The sequence below is a fragment of the Onychomys torridus genome, chromosome 7, assembly GCF_903995425.1.
Source record: "Onychomys torridus chromosome 7, mOncTor1.1, whole genome shotgun sequence".
NCBI classification, from domain to species: Eukaryota; Metazoa; Chordata; class Mammalia; order Rodentia; family Cricetidae; genus Onychomys; species Onychomys torridus.
This window is the reverse complement of record NC_050449.1, coordinates 59,512,787-59,531,580: the sequence shown is the minus strand read 5'-3', so window position 1 is coordinate 59,531,580 and position 18,794 is coordinate 59,512,787. Positions and strand designations below refer to the sequence as shown.

The following is an 18,794-nucleotide window of genomic DNA, read 5'->3' as shown; positions in this document are numbered from 1 at the left end:
CACACACACACACACACACACACACACACACGAACGCGCACACGCCCCCCCCCCTTCATCCCCCGTTTTAGGCAGCAGAGTAGTAGGTTTAGATAGCTAAATTAACTGAACTGAAATTGTTGAGAGTGAACAAGATACTATTTGTACACTGATTCGATATTAAAGAGTCCAAAATATTCTTTGGTTATTTACAGGCCATTTATGTTTCAAGATCTGAAAAGTGATAGCTACTATAATTCAACTCTTTTAATAAGAACTACACAAAATTCCTACTGGAAGAGGCTTACATTCCAGAACTTTTTCAATGGAGTTTTTGGCAGCTTTGAACTCATAACAGATTAAAAAGATGTATCTTGTTTACTTAGTCCTTATAGAAATAATTAGGATACTCCAGCCAAATACCCTGAATGTGTAATTCATATCTCTTTTTGCTCCTGAAGACAAATAATCATGAACTACTTGCACAAGCAATAGCAGGATGAGTGTGAAAAGGACAAATGTATGTACAGACAGAAGCTACAGTTCCCTGAAGTAAAATATGGCTCCAAGTGTTTACATGCTGAGAGCTCATCAATTTAACCAAATGCCTGATCAAGTGCAGGGAATTTACCATAAGTCACTCTAGCACTTTTACTAAATATGTCAAAGTTACTGTTTAAAAGCATTATTATGGGGAACAGCAAGAGGTCACACAGGGTAAATCATTTGCCACACAAGCCTAAGGATCCATTTATCTTAAAAAGATTAATTTTTATTACTTTTAAATTATTTTTATACATGTGTGTTTGGGTGCCTGCATCTGAACACAAATGTTCATGGAGGTCAGAAGAAGGCATCCCATTTATTTCTAATGGATCTTCCATCTTTTGAGATGTCTTGCTAACACAGTCCTGGAAATCATTATCTCCCTTGACCAACTTTTTTTGAGTGCTAGGATTACAGGCAGGCACCAACATGCCTGGCTCTCAATTAGATGCTTTTGCTATGGTTTCTTTCAGACAGTCTCATGTAAGCTCAGGTTGGCTCCAAACTTTCTATGTACTCTGACCTTTATTTCCCAAGTGATGAGAATACAGGCCTATGCCATAACTTGTGGCTTTAATTAGACACTTGAAAGAAATTTTGTATATATGTATTTTTCCCTCTGATTACACAAAAGGTACCATGTTAATATTGTTTGGAAAATCTTATCTCCATATATTTCTTTCAATAATTTTTCTAGAATCATTAAAAATAAATTTCGCCGGGCAGTGGTGGCGCACGCCTTTAATCCCAGCACTCGGGAGGCAGAGCCAGGAAGATCTCTGTGAGTTCAAGGCTAGCCTGGTCTACAGAGCAAGATCCAGGAAAGGAACAAAGCTACACAGAGAAACCCTGTCTTGAAAAACCAAAAAAAAAAAAAAATCATCTTTTGCTGTGGGATGTTCTGTATGTTAAATGTGATGCTCTGATTGATTAATAAATAAAACATTGATTGGCCAGTAGCCAGGCAGGAAGTATAGGCGGGACAAGGAGAGAGAATTCTGGGAAGTGGAAGGCTGAGACAGAGAGACGCTGCCAGCCACCTCCATGAGAAGATGTTAAGATACCGGTAAGCCACGAGCCATGTGGCAACTTATAGATTAATAGAAATGGGTTGATTTAAGATAGAAGAACTAGGGCTGGTGATATGGCTCAGAGGTTGAGAGCACTGGCTGTTCTTCCAGAGGACTTGAGTTCAATTCCCAGCAACCACATGGTGGCTCACAACCATCTATGATGAGATCTGGTGCCCTCTTATGGCCTGCAGGCAAACATGCTGGCAGAACTCTATATAAATAATAAATAAGTAAATCTTAAATTGAAAAAAAAAAAAAAAGATAGAAGAACTAGTTAACAAGAAGCCTGCCACAGCCATACAGTTTGTAAGCAATATAAGTGTCTGTGTGTTTACTTGGTTGGGTCTGAGTGGCTGTGGGACTGGGAGGTGAGAGAGATTTGTCCTGACCATGGGCCAGGCAGGACTAGAGAAAACCCTAGCTACAATCTTTGATTTTCTTATTCTTTAAATATCTGATAATCAACCTATCACACGGGGTGTTAAATGAAACAACATAGGAGCCTATCATGGTAGTCCATGCCTACAATGCCAGTATTTGAGAAGAGAAGTTACATTTAGAGAACTCTTTGGCATATAGCAAAACCAAAAGTAGTCATTAAAAATTAAAGAAAGCAGGTGGTGGTGGCATACACCTTTAATCCCAATGCTTGGGAGTCAGAGGCAAGCAGATCTCTGAGTTCAAGGCCAACATGGTTTACACAGCAAGTTCCAGGACAGCCAGAACTACACAGGGAAACTCTGTCTCAAAAAAACAAAAATGGCCGGGCGATGGTGGCACATACCTTTAATCCCAGCATTTGGGAGGCAGAGCCAGGCGGATCTCTGTGAGTTCGAGGCCAGCCTGGTCTCCAAAGCGAGTTCTAGGAAAGACGCAAAGCTACACAGAGAAACCCTGTCTGGGGGGGGGGGGGAGGGAACAACAAAAAACAAACAAACAAACAAAAAAACCCAAAACAACAACAAAACCAAAAATGAAACAAACAAAAAATCAAAATGCTAACATACATACATAAATAAATAAATATAGGGACTTAAGAGATGACTCCATGGGTAAAGTGGATGCTGTGAAGGATAAGGATCTGAGTCTGGATCTCTAGCACTACATAAAAACTAGGTGGACATGGTGACCTAGCTGCAATCCCAGCCCTCAGGAGGTAGAGACAGGGGTTTCTTGGAGCAAAGTGACTAGCCAGACTCTCTCTATGTCACCCTCTGGCACCATACATATGCATTTGCACCTGCACATACATGTGTGCACAAATACATGAGAACATGCATAAACACACAACATTTAAAAAATAAAATCAAAGAAAAATTAAAATCTCCCTTAAAATATCCAAATATTTTATACATCACAGGCCTATGATAAATAATAGCAAAGCACTGGTGAGCACAATACATCTATTTATAAGGCTGCAACAATACCTTGGAACACAGAAGCGTATGTGCTTTGGCTAGTCACGCCTACTAAAGAGTCACAAGTGCAGCCAAAACGGAACAAATGCTTATGATTATAAGATGGGAACATATTTATGGTGAGATACTGAAATCTTGTGTATCTTCTTTTAACTCATCTACTTTCAAAATACGTTTCCCCTTTTTTGGTCATCCTAAAGGAATATTTTTATTAGTAACTTGGTAAAAACATAAGAAGACAAACTTGTTGAATAAGCCTAACTTTTTCTTGCCACTTAAATACTGACTACCCATTATGTGACTGAACTATGTCAGACCTTAAAATACACTTGAAAGCTAGAAAGATGTTTCAGCTGTTAAGAGTATTGCTCTTCCACAGGACCTGAGCTCAATTCCCAGCACCCATACTGAGTGTCTCACCAATGCCTATAACTCCAACTCTAGGTGATCCAATACCTTTGGCCTTCTTGGATATCTGTATTCATTCATACATAACCCACCCCACACCTATACACAATTAAAAATGAATCTTTAAATCCCTTTTCCTTTTTATTTATTATGTACATGGGTGTTTTGCCTCATGTATATATACAGAGCCTGCAGAGACCAGACGAGGGCATCAGAATCTCCTAGGTCTAAAGTTACAGGTTGTAAACTACCATATAAGTAGGACCCTGGGACCTCTGGAAGAGCAGCTAGTGCTCTTAACATCCCTAGCTCCTTAAATAAAATAAAATAAAATAAAAACAAAGAAAAAAACCTTAAGCAGAGTGTGGTGGTACACTCCTTTAATCCTAGCACTAGGAAGCCTGAGGCAGGTGAATCTTTATCCCTTCCAGGCCAGCCAGGCTACATAGGGAAAACTTATCTTTAAAAACAAAACCAGCCAGGCAGTGGTGGCGCACGCCTTTAATCCCAGCACTCGGGAGACAGAGGCAGGTGGATCTTTGTGAGTTCAAGGCCAGCCTGGTCTACGGAGCGAAATCCAGGAAAGGCACAAAGCTACACAAAGAAACCTTATCTTGAAAAACCAAAAAAAAAAAAAAAAAAAAAAAAAAAACCCAAAACAAAAAACAAACCATATATATGTGTATATATATATTTGAGATATAAAGGTAAATAGGCAAATCTCACTCTCAAGGAGAACACAAATTATGACAATTTAAAGATAGTCAACAATAGTACAGAACAAAAACAATGTTTTAGTATTTAGTGATGATGAAATAAAATAAAAAGATCTCTGAGAGGGTTAGATGGTTAAAAGTAATTGCAACTATAAAATGCAATTTCATGGGGTGGATATCTTTCTGTATTCTGTGAATATATGTTGCTCCAATTGGTTGCTAAATAAAGCCATTTGGCCTATGGCAAGGCAGCTTAGAGGCAGGTGGGAAACCCAAACAGACAAACAGGAAGAGAAAGAAGAGGCAGGCTGGAGAGATGGCTCAGAGGTGAAGAGCACTAGCTGCTCTTCCAGAGGTCCTGAGTTCAATTCCCAGCAACCACATGGTGGCTCACAACCATCTATAATGAGATCTGGTGCCTTCTTCTGGTGTGCAGGCATGCTTCCAGACAGAACACTATACATAATAAATAAATCTTAAAAAAAATTAGAAATAAAGGGAGAACTTTTTGCTGGGTGGTGGTGGCACACGCCTTTAATCCCAGCACTCGGGAGGCAGAGGCAGGTGGATCTCTGTGAGTTCGAGGCCACCCTGGTGTACAAAGTGAGATCCAGGAAAGGCACAAAGCTATACAGAGAAACCCTGTCTCAAAATAACAAGAGAGAGAGAGAGAGAGAGAGAGAGAGAGAGAGAGAGAGAGAGAAGAGGCAAAGCAGACGCTGCAAGCCGACACCAGGAGAAGCAAGATGTAAAGGTGTTGGTAAGTCACAAGCCATGTGGCAAAGTATAGATTTATAGAAATGGGTTAATTTAAGATGTAAGAGCTAGCTAGCAAGAGGCCTGCCATACACCATACAGTTTGTAAGTAATATGAGTCTCTGTGTGTTTATTGGGCCCTGGCGGCTGCAGAACTGGATGGGACACAGGGAAACTCCAGCTACGTTTCAGCTGAGTGTAACTCTATAAAAGCATTCAAAACCAACTACGTGAGACCTGTCAAAGAGCTAAGGGAGGAGCTGGGATTGCAGCTTGTTTTGCATCTGTAAGGACTGGGGTTCAATCTTTAGCCACCCCTGCCCCCAAATAAACCAAAAAAACCAATCCACAGATCATCGTTAAAACACTACAATGTTTGTGTCTATATCTATATATTATGTGTGTGAATGTTCTCTATATATGTGCCCATGCTTGCTAGTGTACCATCACTAATTAAGTTATCTATATACCATATTACATAAATATTATAAATTATAAAGACTTTAATAAAGAGGAGAAATCTGGCTTGAAAGTAGACTCAGAGGTGCATGGTAAACAGTAGCACAAAGCAGCTGAGATGAAAACCAAGTGTGCACTATGAAAATTATAAAAAGGTTTTTGAATCAAGATGGGTAACTTCCAAATATCTTTTAGTTCCCAACATTGAATTTTACACCTCAAGGAATAGTAAATGGTATGGTAGAAGTCAAGCAGATGGACAATTATTTATTAAGAAAATTCAAAAGAAGGGGCTGGAGAGATGGCTCAGCAGTCACAAGCACTTGTTGCTCTTCTGGAGGACTTGGGTTTTATTCCCAGGACCCACATGGTAACTCACAACTATTTGATAAACTCCAGTTTGGGCAGATCTAAGACCTTCTGCTGGCCTCTGAGGGCAAGAGGCACACATGGTGCACAGACATCTATGTAGGCAAACACTTATATATACATAAAATAAAAATAAATCTAAAGAAAATTCAAAAGTGATTCTTGCTCTAGGGTCGCAGTTCTTAACTCATGGGTCACACGTCCTTTGGGGTAGGGGGTCACATATCAGATATCCTGCCCACTAGATATTTACATTACAATCTATAACAGTAGCAAAATTACAGTTATGAAGTAGAAACAAAGAACAGGAAGAAATAATGGCAAGTTAGAAGGACTAAAGATAAGCATGTTTGGCAAATAAGTCATCAGGTGGAAGAACTAAGTTTTTCATATGAAGAAAAACAATGAATAACCAGAAATGGTCTGGAAACCCTGAATTACAATTTGAGTGTCCTTGTGAACTTACAATGTTTCTCAATGTATATGATCTAGCTATATATGGAAATAAGTATGTGTAATTATTCATAAACAAACAACAATAAAATCTTATCAGTTTTATTCTTGGGCTAAGAAAAACAAGCCTCAAGTTACACACATATCCTGAGAACTTAGTTTCCAGTTACAATAAAAAATTATGTTATTATTATTATTTTTATATTTGTGGGTGTATTGCTTGCACATATGTCTGTGTACCATATGTGTGTCTGGTGCCTGAGGAAGGCAGAAGAGGATGTGGGATCCCCTGAATCTGCAGTTACAGATGGTTGTGAGCCACCATGTGGGTACTGAGTAGGTCTCTGGAAGAGCAGCCAGTGCTCTTAACCACTGAGCTATCCCTCCAGTCCATAAGCGGCTCTTGTAAATGGACAAAACTATGAGTAAAACCTGTGTTGTATTCTAGGATTTATTTCAATCAAAGCTCTAAAGCATAGCATGCAAATTACCAATCCTTTCTCCCTCTTTTCCTCTGGTATATAAAGTCAGGAAAGGGACAAATCTCAAATCCTCACAGCATGTGTGTTTAAGCAGGCGAAAACATCTAAAGGTTGATCTGTGGGCAGGGTTACAACACTAACAATCCCCCACTCAAGCAGCTTTTGGTGGGCCACACTGATCATCTACCCAATAAACAGGAAGATAAATGGTCTAGGAAAGGAGGCAAACCAAATAAACTTTAGGGTATCCAACTAAGCTGTATATTAAATAATGGGAGGAAAATAAAGGGACTTACCTGTACTGCCAAGTTGTTTATAAAATCTGTACTCTAAATGAAGTTGTGGAGCGCGTGATTTTATTGGTTCCTGAAACCCAAAAAGAAAAACTGTGGTCAAATTTCAACAAATGAGCTTTTTTTTTTCAAATCTTAGATTTTCAGAATGAACAGGCTAAGACCCTTTCATGTTCAGAAATGACCTGCACATAACAGTGTTCTTACCACAGTTGTCTTTGGAAGTACAGCTACAAGAGCACTCAAAGACAGACTCTCCATGAGCCATTACTTAAGGGTAGCTCTCCTGGTGTAAAATACTCTCACAAAATGTGTACATTCACCCATCTACCTTCTTTCCTTCTTTTCCTCCCTGCCAATAAATCACTACGTAGCCCAGGACAACTTCAAAGTCTCAATCCTCCTGCCTCTCTGACTCCTGAGTACTAGGATTATAGGTGTGCACTCTGTGCCTGGTGTAGACGTCAAATCTTAAAAAAACAAACAAACAAACAAACAAAAAACCCACAGTGGATATTTCTTACTTGTTATTATGATGAATTCTGGGTAGAAAACAGTTTATTTTTAGAAAAATTAGTATATGCCAAAAAACACTTTAAAATATGCAAAAAAAGAAGTACAAATAATTGGAGGAGCTACTGTTTTAGATAGCCATTATTAAAGCTCTTGTAATTTTTTTTTTGAGACCATATACTTTGAATTCTTTACATACCTGTCCTCAAACTTATAAATCTCCTGTCTTACTAGCTCCAGTGCTGGGGTCAGAGGTATGTAGCAGCATGCCTGGCTCCAAATACTTACCTGTATCTATTATATAGTAGAAACTCCTATAGATCATTTTATATGAAGGAGCTCTGATTATATTTGCTGTTTACTATGGGTATGTAAGGTATACAACATTTCTACTGGCTGAAATTCAATCTGTGTATGCATGTACAGCTTTTGATGTTATGGACAGTGCTGTGACAAACATTACTACATGTATTTTAGTTTATACTTATGAGAATTAAAGACTATAAGTGCAACATAAACAAGTAATTTTGATTAATCTAGTGTCCAGTTTTTTTGTTTGTTTAAGACAGGGACTTTCTATGTAGTCTTGCCTGTCCTTGAACTCACAGAGATCCACCTGTGTCTGCCTCAGTGCTGAGATTAAAGGCGTGGGCCACCACACTTGGGTATGTGTTCAACTTTCAGTAACAGCAATTTTCTTTCTTTCTTAGGAAGGGGGCTTTTAAATGGTTTTTATTAATATATATTAATTGTAAAGCCGGGCAGTGGTGGCATACATCTTTAATCCCACCACTCAGAAGGCAGAGGCAGGATGATCTCTGAGTTGGAGGCCAGCCTGGTCTACATAGTGAATTATACGACTGTCAGTTACACAGAGAAACCCTGTGTTAAGAAACCAAGCAAATAGATACATTATATATCTACATAGAATATATATTTATAATTTATATAAATTTATATATGTACTGATACACACACACACAAAATAAAAACAATGGAATTTCATTATGCCACTTTCATACACACATATAACAAAAATGTTACACACAAACCCTACTCCCCTTTCTAGCATCCCATAGGTCTTCTTCTTGTTCCCAAACAGTTCACCTTTTACTTTATGTGTTGTTGTTTTCCTTCTTAAAAATCTAGATTTCATGTAAAAAAAAAAAAAACCACAAAACAAAACAAAAAACCCCCATGTGGTTGATATCAGTCTTTCTAACAAAAATGGGACTCTTTCATGACTTCAATTCTAGCATTTGGAAGGCTGAGGCAAGAAGATCATCTACAAGTTTGAGCCTAGCTTGAGCTATATGAGTTATAGGACATCTTATGCTACAGAATGAGACCCTGACTAAAAACAACAAAACCTAAACCAAATAGAAACAATAACAACAATAATGAAGAGTTTCTAAATCTTTATAGATACAGCAGGCAAACAACCACATATTGTGCTATGTCACACCTAAGAATTGACTGGTTAACTGTTCTGAACAGATGTGTAGCATTGGCAAATAGCTAACAAGGCAACAGAAGGCCATCATAAAAGATGTCAATTTGGTATATATAAATGATAGATTTAAAAACCACTACAAGATGGTTTTGACCTCTTTTTAAAAAACTCATTAACAGCCAAGTGTAGTATCATCTGCTTTAAGAGGCAAGCAGATCTCTGAGTTAGAGGCCAGCTTGGTCTGCATAGCAAACTCCAGGCCTGCTAGAGTTACATGGTGAGACCCTGTCTCAAGACAACAAAACCACCACCAAACAAACAACCCCCCCCCCAAAAAAAAAAAACCAACTAAACAAACAAAACTCATCATCAAGCCAGGCAGTCTTTAATCTCTACAATCCTAGTATTTAAGATAATGAGGCAGGAGGTTCTTCGAGGATAAGCTGGACTATATGGAGGGCAGCCTGGGCTACAGAATAAGGGCCTTACTAACAAACAAAACTAAAACAACCACCACAACCAAAACTTCTTGAACTCGTACACTCAACTAGGATGCCTACTATCAAAGCAGAAAGGTAGTTTTAGAACTATGGAGAGACTAGGACCCTTCTGTGTTGCTAGCCTTAATTTAAAATGGTGTAGCTGCCAGCACTCCCACTTTCCCAGCACTTGGGAAATGAAGTCAGGAAGATCAGGAGTTCAAGATTATCCTTGGCTACATACCAAGTTTGAAGAAAGCTTAAATTACATGAGAGCCCACCTCAGAAAACAAAATAAATAATCAGAATGATGCCATCAAAAATGTTATAGTCAATCAATTCTACTTCTGGGTATGGATGATAAGCATGTGGCACCACAATTGGTTTTATGTGGGGGAGAGGGGGAAGAGAGATAAAAGTCAGGACTTCATCCATGGTAGGCAAGCATTCTACTGAGTTATATCCAGCTCCTGAAACACATCATATTTTTGCAATAGCAACATTTAAAAATGTCTATTTCAAAATACACAACAAATTATTGCTATCTTAAAAAAAAAGTCTACGGCTTTTTTGTTTGTTTGTTTTTTTCCAGACAGGGTTTCTCCGTGTAGCTTTGGAGCCTGGTTGGAGCCTGTCCTGGAACTTGCTCTGTAGACCAGGCTGGCCTTGAACTCACAGAGATCCTCCTGCTTCTGCCTCCCGAGTGCTGGATTTAAAGGTGTTTGTTACTACCGCCTGGCTTCAGTCTATGTTTTTCTTAGGGCATAGAATCTATAAATCACAGAACTCAGAAGCTTCTTTGAAATTACCTAATTCACTGGTTCTTTGCTTTTAGGAAATTTTAAGCTAAATAAAGTCAGACATTGAGTATTTTATATTCTTAAGGAACTCCATTAAAGAACTCAAAGCATCCAACAATCACTACATTTGAACTCTGTGTTTCCCAAGATTATCACAGTTAATTAAGAGAAACACACATAATACCTGATAGTCCCTTGACTGCTCTCTTCAGAATGAAGAACTCTTCATTTGGTTACAGGTCACCTACTTTATCACCAATAAAATAGCCAGTTACAAAATGTGTTAAAAGCAAAACCACCAGCAATAATTTCATGAGAAACAGAAGAGACAAAAACGAGATGAAATTAGAACAGGAAAACTACTGCTTGGCTCCAGAGAGACAATCTCTAAAGAAAGGCAAAGCACAAGGGAAATGAATTTAAAAACCATAGGATCTTTACTTGAATTTCATGCTAGAAACCTTAGAGAAAAATATGACCTTCAATATCTTAGTTAATAAAGAAAACAACAATTAATCTTCATAGAATTTGTGTTGACAGTGAGCTTATACCTCACACATATTCCTGAATGACAGCGTTTTGTTAGTCACAGGAATGCACATCCTTCACCTAGTCTCCTGAGCACATGGCTGAAGACTATTCAAGCATATGGTTTCAGGACCTGTTCTGGAAGCATAAGAATAGGAAGCCTTCCAAACATACAAAGAGCAGTGTAGAGAAAAGTAGTAAGATGAGTAACTTGCTGAGTAGCTGAGAATGACCTTGAATTCCAGATCTTCCTCTACCTCCTGAGTACTGGGCCTGCAGCTATGAAACAGACAGACACCATATTGGTTTTTATTGTTTCCACAGGTATGATCTCTCATTCCATAACCCAGGCTAGCCTAGAACTTTCAGTGATCCCTCTGCTTTACCTCCCAAGTGCTGAAATTACAGATGGAAGCCATCATGCCTGGTTACTTTGTATATGTGTTTAAGATTTACTTTATTTTTATTTATGTATATGTGTTTGTATCTCTGTATGTACATGTATGTGGTGTTGTCTATGAAAGCCAGAAGAGGGAGCAGGATCCCTCCAGGCTGGAGTTCCAGGCAGTTGTAAGTTACTTGACATAGGTGCTAGGAACTGAACTGAACTCCAGTTCTTTGCAAGAACAAGTGCTCTTTACAGTTCAGCCACCTCTGCAGCCCCTACTTAGCATATTTTAAAGTCTTCAATTATTTATTATTATTATTTATTATAATGTGTATAAGAAAGGGGTACATGTGCCTCTGTGTGTGTGTGTAGGTTGGAGGACACTTTGGGAAGTTGGTTCTTTCCTTCCACATTTATGCAGGTTCTGGGTCTTGAACTCAGGTTGTCAGGATTGCATGGCAAGCGTATATACCTTCTGAGCTACCCCAATTGGCTCTACTGGGTGAATTTTTAAATGTTCTTAAAAACTAAAGGAGTACTGGGCAGTGGTGGCACATGTCTTTAATCCCAGCACTCGGGAGGCAGAGGCAGGTGAATCTCTGTGAATTTGAGGCCAGCCTGGTCTACAAATCGAGTTCCTGGACAGCTAGGACTGTTATACAGAGAAACCCTGTCTCGAAACAAAATAAAAAACAAACAAAAAAACCCCAAAAAAACAGGGCTGGAGAGATGGCTCAGTGGTTAAGAGCACTGACTGCTCTGCCAGAGGTCCTGAGTTCAATTCCCAGCAACCACACAGTGACTCACAACCATCTGTAATGAGATCTGGTGTCATCTTCTGGCCTGCAGACATACATGCAGGCAGGACACTGTATATATAATAAATAAATAAACCTTTAAAAACAAACAAACAAACAAGTAAATTGGAGGATTCCCTTCTTAAAAAAAACAAAAAACAAACCTAAACCTAAACCTAAAGGAGCAAGAGCTACAATGAAGATCCAAACAAAGCAGAACTGATGTGTTGGTGGTACACACCTTTAATCCCAGTACTTGGGAGACAGAGGCAGGCAGATCTCTGAGTTCAAGGCCAGCCTGGTCTACAGAGCCAGTTCCAGGACAACTACAACAACACAGAGAAACCCTGTCTCAAACAATAACAACAACAACAAAGAAATAGTAGTACCAAGTTTCCTGCAATTCTGTAGCAGATGTTGCCTGCCTATGAACAGAGAGCTGGCCATCTGCCAAAATCACAGCTATTCTGGAACACACAAGCCTGCCTGAAATCCTAGATCAATGGCAGATGGCTGTCTTACACAATGAAAGGAGATCAATTACGACTGCTCTATGTCCCTGAATAAGCTCAACATCAAGGGATGAAACTCACAGATGGAATCGCTATACTCTAAATAGGAATTCTCATTTCAGTCTTGCCTTCCTGCCTTCCTCCATCTTTCTTCCTTTGAACCCAGGACCCCACCCAGGTTATACAGGCACTCTACCACTGAGCTAGAACCCCAGCCCCTAATTCTACTTTTTATATTGTCTATACAAAGCAGAATAAAGCTTAGTAAAAGGAAATGAAGGAAAAGTGAAATGTATGTCAATGATATTACTAATATGTTACAGAACATATTTATATAGGTCAAAGTGGTATGAACTTGATAGAAGAAATCTAGATAGAAAGCCCCAAAAGAAGCCTTGAAAAATAAAGGGACAATGTCAAATATATAGTGGTAATACAGAAATTCAAAGGTACAAGTTTTCACATTGTTTTGGGGTATTTTTTTCAAATGTTGTTTTGTTTTTAGTTTATTGAAACAGGGTCTCACTGTACTTACTATATAGCCCGGGCTGACCTCAAACTTAAAATACTCCTATTTCAGCCTACACAGTGCTGGGACTACCAGGGACCACTAACACACTTGTCTTTAAGTGTTTGGAGGAATGCTTCTATTGTTCAGTAGCCTCAGATAATTAAAGACTATTCTGTGTGAAACAGAAGAAGTCAAATGGCAAATGCACTAGAGAATACTTTCCCAGAACTAAACTTCTCTACAGAAAAATAAGTAGATAAACCCTTACTTGTCCATCTTAAAGACATTTGACCTGCATTAGTACATGTGCTCTTTCTTTTCCTGCTCTGATTTCTCCACCAAGTCAAAGACAAACACAAACCAGTGTAGTTGCACAGTAATCGCAGCACTGAGTGTGCTGAAGCACAGAGTTGCCATAAACTTACAGTGAGCCTGGCTACCCATTGGGAACTGGGTCAGCCAAGGCTACAAAGTGGCTCTCTCTCAACAAGAAAAACAAGCAGGGCAAAAGAGGGGGCATGTGTGTGCTGGTAACATAGGTTGGTGGTTGAGTGCTTGTCTAGCATACATGAAGTTCAAGCTCTATTACAACAACAGACAAACTGGAGTATGTAGTCCCAGCACTTGAAGCAGGAGGATCAGAATACCTCAGGTATACACTGAGTTTAAGGCCAGCCTGAGTTACATGAAACACCTCAAAGAAATTGCCTGTTCTTAGTCCCAATACCTGTCTTCTCCTTTCTAGAGAAATTAACCCGGCAACTGCTACCCTTTACCAAAAGAGTCCTAACAACCCACAGACTGACAAGCTAAATAAGATAAAAAGACTAAGCAGGGCCATAGGGAATGTTATGGGAGTTTTGTTTGGTTTGTAGAGACAGGGTCTCACTGTGTAACCCTGGTTGGCCTGGAACTCACTATGAAGACCAGGCTGGCCTCGAACTCAGTGATCTACCTGCTTCTGCCTTAAACTCAAACTCAATATAAACTCAAGGATGACACTGAACTCCTGATCCTCCTTTCAAGTGCTGGAATTAAAAGCATGTGCTGAAAAGCATATGGTGCCATACCTGGCTTGACAGGTTTTTAAAGCAATGGTTCTCAACCTGTGGGTCATGAGCCCCTCAGTAAACCTCTATCTCCAAAAAATATTTACATTATGATTCTTAACAGTAGCCAAATTACAGTTATCATTGAATTAGCAATGGAAATAATATTATGGTTGGGGTCACCATAGCATAAGGAACTGTATTAAAGGGTTGCAGCAAAACTATTTTAAAGCATTGATAAGACAGTCAGATGTAGTTAGAGTTTTTTTGCCTGGCCCAGTCAGGACAAATCTCTCTTACCCGCCAGTCCCACAGTCGCTCAGACACAAAAACTTATATTGCTTACAAACTGTATGGCCGTGGCAGGCTTCTTGTTATCTACTTCTATCTTAAATTAACCCATTTCTGTTAGTCTATACTTTGCCACATGGCTGTGGCTTACCAGTGTCTTTACATGTTGCTTTTCATGGTGCCGGCTGGCGGTGTCTCTCCCATCCTTCTACTTCCCAGAATTCTCTTCTCTCTTGTCCCGCCTATACTTCCTGCCTGGCCACTGGCCAATCAGAACTTTATTTACACAGAGCAATATCCACAGCAGTCAGACTTGGTTTTCTTTTGCTAAATATACTAATAAATGCCATATATTTAAAAAATAGATATCACAGGGTGGTGCACTCCTTTAATCCCAGCACTTGGAAGGCAAAGGCAGGCAAATCTCCGTAAGTTCGAGGCCAGCCTGGTCTACAAGAGTGAGTTCCAGGACAGTCAGTTACACAGGGAAACCCAGCCTCAAAACAACAAACAAACAAATAAATAAATAAATGATAAAAATAGATGACAAGGGGCTCCAGAGAAATGCTTACTGGTTTAGAGCACTTGTTCTTAAAGATGACCCAGGAACATGACTCAGTTTCAATTCACGGCATTAGCAAGTTAGTTTACAACCATCCAGTTCCAGTTTTCTGGCCTCCATGGCATCAGGCATACACACAGTGTGCACATATACAATCAATTAAATTTTGACTTATCTTTGCTACCACTACACTTAGTACCATTTATATGACATTACACAGTATATAGTGTTTTATCATTATAACATCCTGATGGAGGAAAAATGACTATCTGGCATCATACACACAGTAAAAATAGCATTAGCATTATTGTGAATGCCTACAACAACTTCCTGTAAGAAGACATTAGCAACTAAGGCATCAAAACACAAACACCACAAACACACACATTCTACTCACCAGTTTAATGGCTACATATTCATTGGTGTAGAGATTTTTACCTAAGGGAAAAAGAGAATGTATATACTTAGTGACATTATCTTACAAGGTCATGAGAAAGGTGGATTTTCTAACTGGTCTCCCATATATGAAGACAGAGCTAAATGAAAAGCTAAACAGAGATAATGAGAAACAGCAGGACTGGGACAAAAACAGCTTGAGAATCTAAAGATGTAAGCTACACCAGAGACCCAGTTTTGTTTGTTTTAAAAAGGAGAAAACCTACCAAATCCACCCCCTCTTCTCTCCCTTATGTCCCCCCCCCACACACACATGCAACCTTATTACTTCTCAATTATTATGGTATGAAGTGAATTGAAAAGAAATGCCACAATTTCAAAGATAGAAATTTAAACTTGGAAATGGTTGGAGGCAAGAGAATCAGGAATCCAAGGTCTTCCTTGGCTACACATTGAGTTTAAGTCCAGCCTGGACTGCATGATCTTATGTCTCAAATCTCCCCCTATCTCTAGAAAATATTTAAGCACAGATCAGTAAGTAGTTAGGAAGTAGGATGAAATGAGAGGTCTAATATTTAAGGAGAACCAAGGTGGTAGTCATGTGCAGCAAAGGAATAAACCTGGGTTTGCTGTGAACAAAAAGAGGAAATAAGTACTGTAGATGACAGAAGAACCAGGGAAATCTCAGGAGTTGAATTTTCCCCTTTGACCTCCTTCCTCCACAAAGTCTCGAAGAACAAGCAATGTTTTAACAGCTGGAGAATGGGTAAGATCATTTCAGGGAGAGGAAACTGCAAAAACAAATGAAAATAAAGCAGTAGATGCTACAAAGAGTGGTCCAGAGTCTGGGGCTGGGTGAAGACCGACAAGGAGAAGTTAAAACAAAAACTGGGAAAGGCTGTGGCTGTATTAGGAAAATCTTAATACCATTCTAGGTTTAAAACAAAATTTGGAAGTAATCACATAACCAGATCTATGACTCTGAATGATTATGTATGAGGCAGCATAAAACTTAACTAGAAAAGCAGGACAGCAGATGTAAGGGAATGTACCTGAATGACTTAACACCTATCACAACAAACACCACCCATCCAAGTTAAGCCATACAGTTCTCGAGCTCCTCACACAGTCCTGTGTATTTGATTAAAACCTCAGGTAATAAATTATATAATGTGATGATGTTAAGACAAAAATAAGTACATAGAAGAGTCTGGATAATAGAGGAAAGCACATTTGGGTACAACCAAGATTTCAAGTCAGAAAGTGACCTGAAGAATAAAGGTCACTCCCTATATTAAAAACAAAAACAAAAACAAACAAACCAGGTTGGGCATGGTGACTCACCTTCAACCCTAGGAGTGGGGAGTCAGAGGAGCAGGTGGATATCTGTAAGTTCAAGGTCAGTTTGGTCTACAATAGCAGTTCTAGACTAAGAAGAGCTATATATAAGACACTACCTTATCTCAAAAGAAAGAAAAAAAAAACCCTGTGATTTCTTTGAAGACCTGCATGTAAAAAAATGCTCCACACTTTTAAAAAAATGGTCTGATTTTTATATCATAAATTCATTTTAATGTACATATTTTTTTCTTAACTCTATAAGAGAAAAAAAAAGGTTATTTGTTCTGCAGCTTAGTACACAGAGGCCCTGAACTATCAGGATACACTCTTGGGTGTGTGTACTGCAGTGAAAGGAATTCACATTCAAGGCTATCCACAGGTTGTCTCTAATGAACCTTTCTGGCTTCTTACCATTTCTTCTCATGTATCATATTCTCTAATTGTTTAAGTCCAGTCAGAATATCAGATTACAATTTGGGGTGTTTCCTCTTTTGTGTGTGTGTATGTGTGTATGTGTGTGTGTGAGTGTGTGTGTGTGTGTGTGTGTGTGTGTGTGTGTGTGTGTATGTTTTGTGATACTGGGGATAGAATTCAGGGTCTTCCATATGCTAGGCATGCCCTGTGCTACTACTGAAAAAAATCCCCAGACTGAAAAAAATTTTTTCCTTTAGAATTTTTTCTAGGGGGGCAGAGGGTCTCATATAGCCCTGGGAAGCCTGGAACTGGCTTTTTATATTAGGTTCAAGAAGCTTAATAACACAAATGAACATCTAGTTTCTTGAACTCATAACGATCTTCCTGCATCAGCCTCTCAAGAGCAGAGTGACAGGTACATGTCAGGTTTGTTATATATATTTCTTTTTACCTTAGGGAGGCAGTGTGTTTCCTTGAGGACAGGAATGTTGTGAGGGGGAGTGGCAAACTGGGAATTAAATTCAGAGCCTTGTCTATTAGGCTAGGTGAATGTTCTATCATTAAGCTACATCCCTAACTATCAATACTTCTTATATCCCCAGCAACAAATGCAGTATCTGATATAAAGTAACAGATGTTTGCTAAAGTGAACGAACCGACTTGGTCCTAGCTTGTTGGTCCAATTACTAGGAGGTGACTGATCAGGAAAGGCTGACTTGGATTAGTCAGCCTATGGATTTGTTCACTGGTGGATTCATAATCTGATGGCACTATTGACAGATAATAAAAACTAGCAAATGGAGCCTCATGAGTGGAGGTTGTTCACCAGAACACAGTTTTGAATGGTCTATACAGTTCCTGGAATCTTTTTTCTTCTCTCTCTCTGACTTTCTTCCAGACCCGACGGTGCACAGCTCTGCTGCACTATACCATTTAGTCCTATGTTCTGCCTTGCCATCAGCCTATAGCAAATAGGGAATCATAAATTGAAGCATCTGGAACCATGAACTAGATAAAACTCTCCTCCTGTATGCTCTTTATGAGAAACTGACATATAGATAAGTTTTTACTCCATTCTTCAGCTTGCTGAGAATCACCAACAGTCAAGCGGTATTTTAAAAGTATTACCTTGGCCTCACTGTATAAAACAGAGGAGACTAACTAGAAGGAAAACAGGACATTTTCAAAGCAGAACATTTAGAGAACCACATTTTTGGCACAGAGTAGTTATAAAGATTACATGAGAAAGAGCATGTGAAAGTTCTTTGTAAACTAGGACGTACTAAATAAATCTTATTTTCATTAAGTATGAGGTAACAACCTCACTTAAAGAAATACTAAAACAAAATCTATATGCCAGATATTTTGAAGAGGAAAAAAACCTAACTACCTCTGGATTATATTTAATAGGAGATAAGAAAATAAGGGTCAAAAATTATGTCCTTATGCCAAGTATGGTAGCCCACCCCTTTAATCTAGTGCTCAAAAGGTACAGGCAAGAAGATCATGAGTTTAATGGCTACATGAAATTCTATCTTGAGGGTTGGGGATTTAGCTCAGTGGTAGAGCACTCGCCTAGCAAGTGCAAGGCCCTGGGTTCGATCCTCAACTCCACATTAAAAAAAAAAAGAAATTCTATCTTGAAAAAGAGAGACAGGGCAAGAGAGTGAACAAGGAGGGAGGGAGGGAGAGAGGGAGGGAGAGAGATTCTTAGCAAGAGGAGAACAGAAAAACCGAGAGAGTAACGATTTGCTTTCTCTAAGTTCTCACTAAACTGAAGCAATAGATTAGGAAGTGCTTCTCAGTGT

At 39.0% G+C, this 18,794-nt stretch overlaps 1 protein-coding gene across 3 annotated transcripts in view; it reads right to left on the bottom strand.

Moving 5' to 3' along the window:
* The window catches only part of Csnk1g1 (casein kinase 1 gamma 1), a 137,525-nt gene that overhangs the window by 63,655 nt on the left and 55,076 nt on the right, over nucleotides 1–18,794 (bottom strand). For all 3 annotated transcript variants that reach the window (XM_036192650.1, XM_036192652.1, XM_036192651.1), the window contains 2 exons: nucleotides 15,233–15,273; nucleotides 6,956–7,025 (listed from right to left, as the gene is read on the bottom strand). In XM_036192650.1, coding sequence (XP_036048543.1) covers nucleotides 6,956–7,025; nucleotides 15,233–15,273 — 111 coding nt within the window. The remainder of the gene's footprint in view (nucleotides 1–6,955; nucleotides 7,026–15,232; nucleotides 15,274–18,794) is intronic.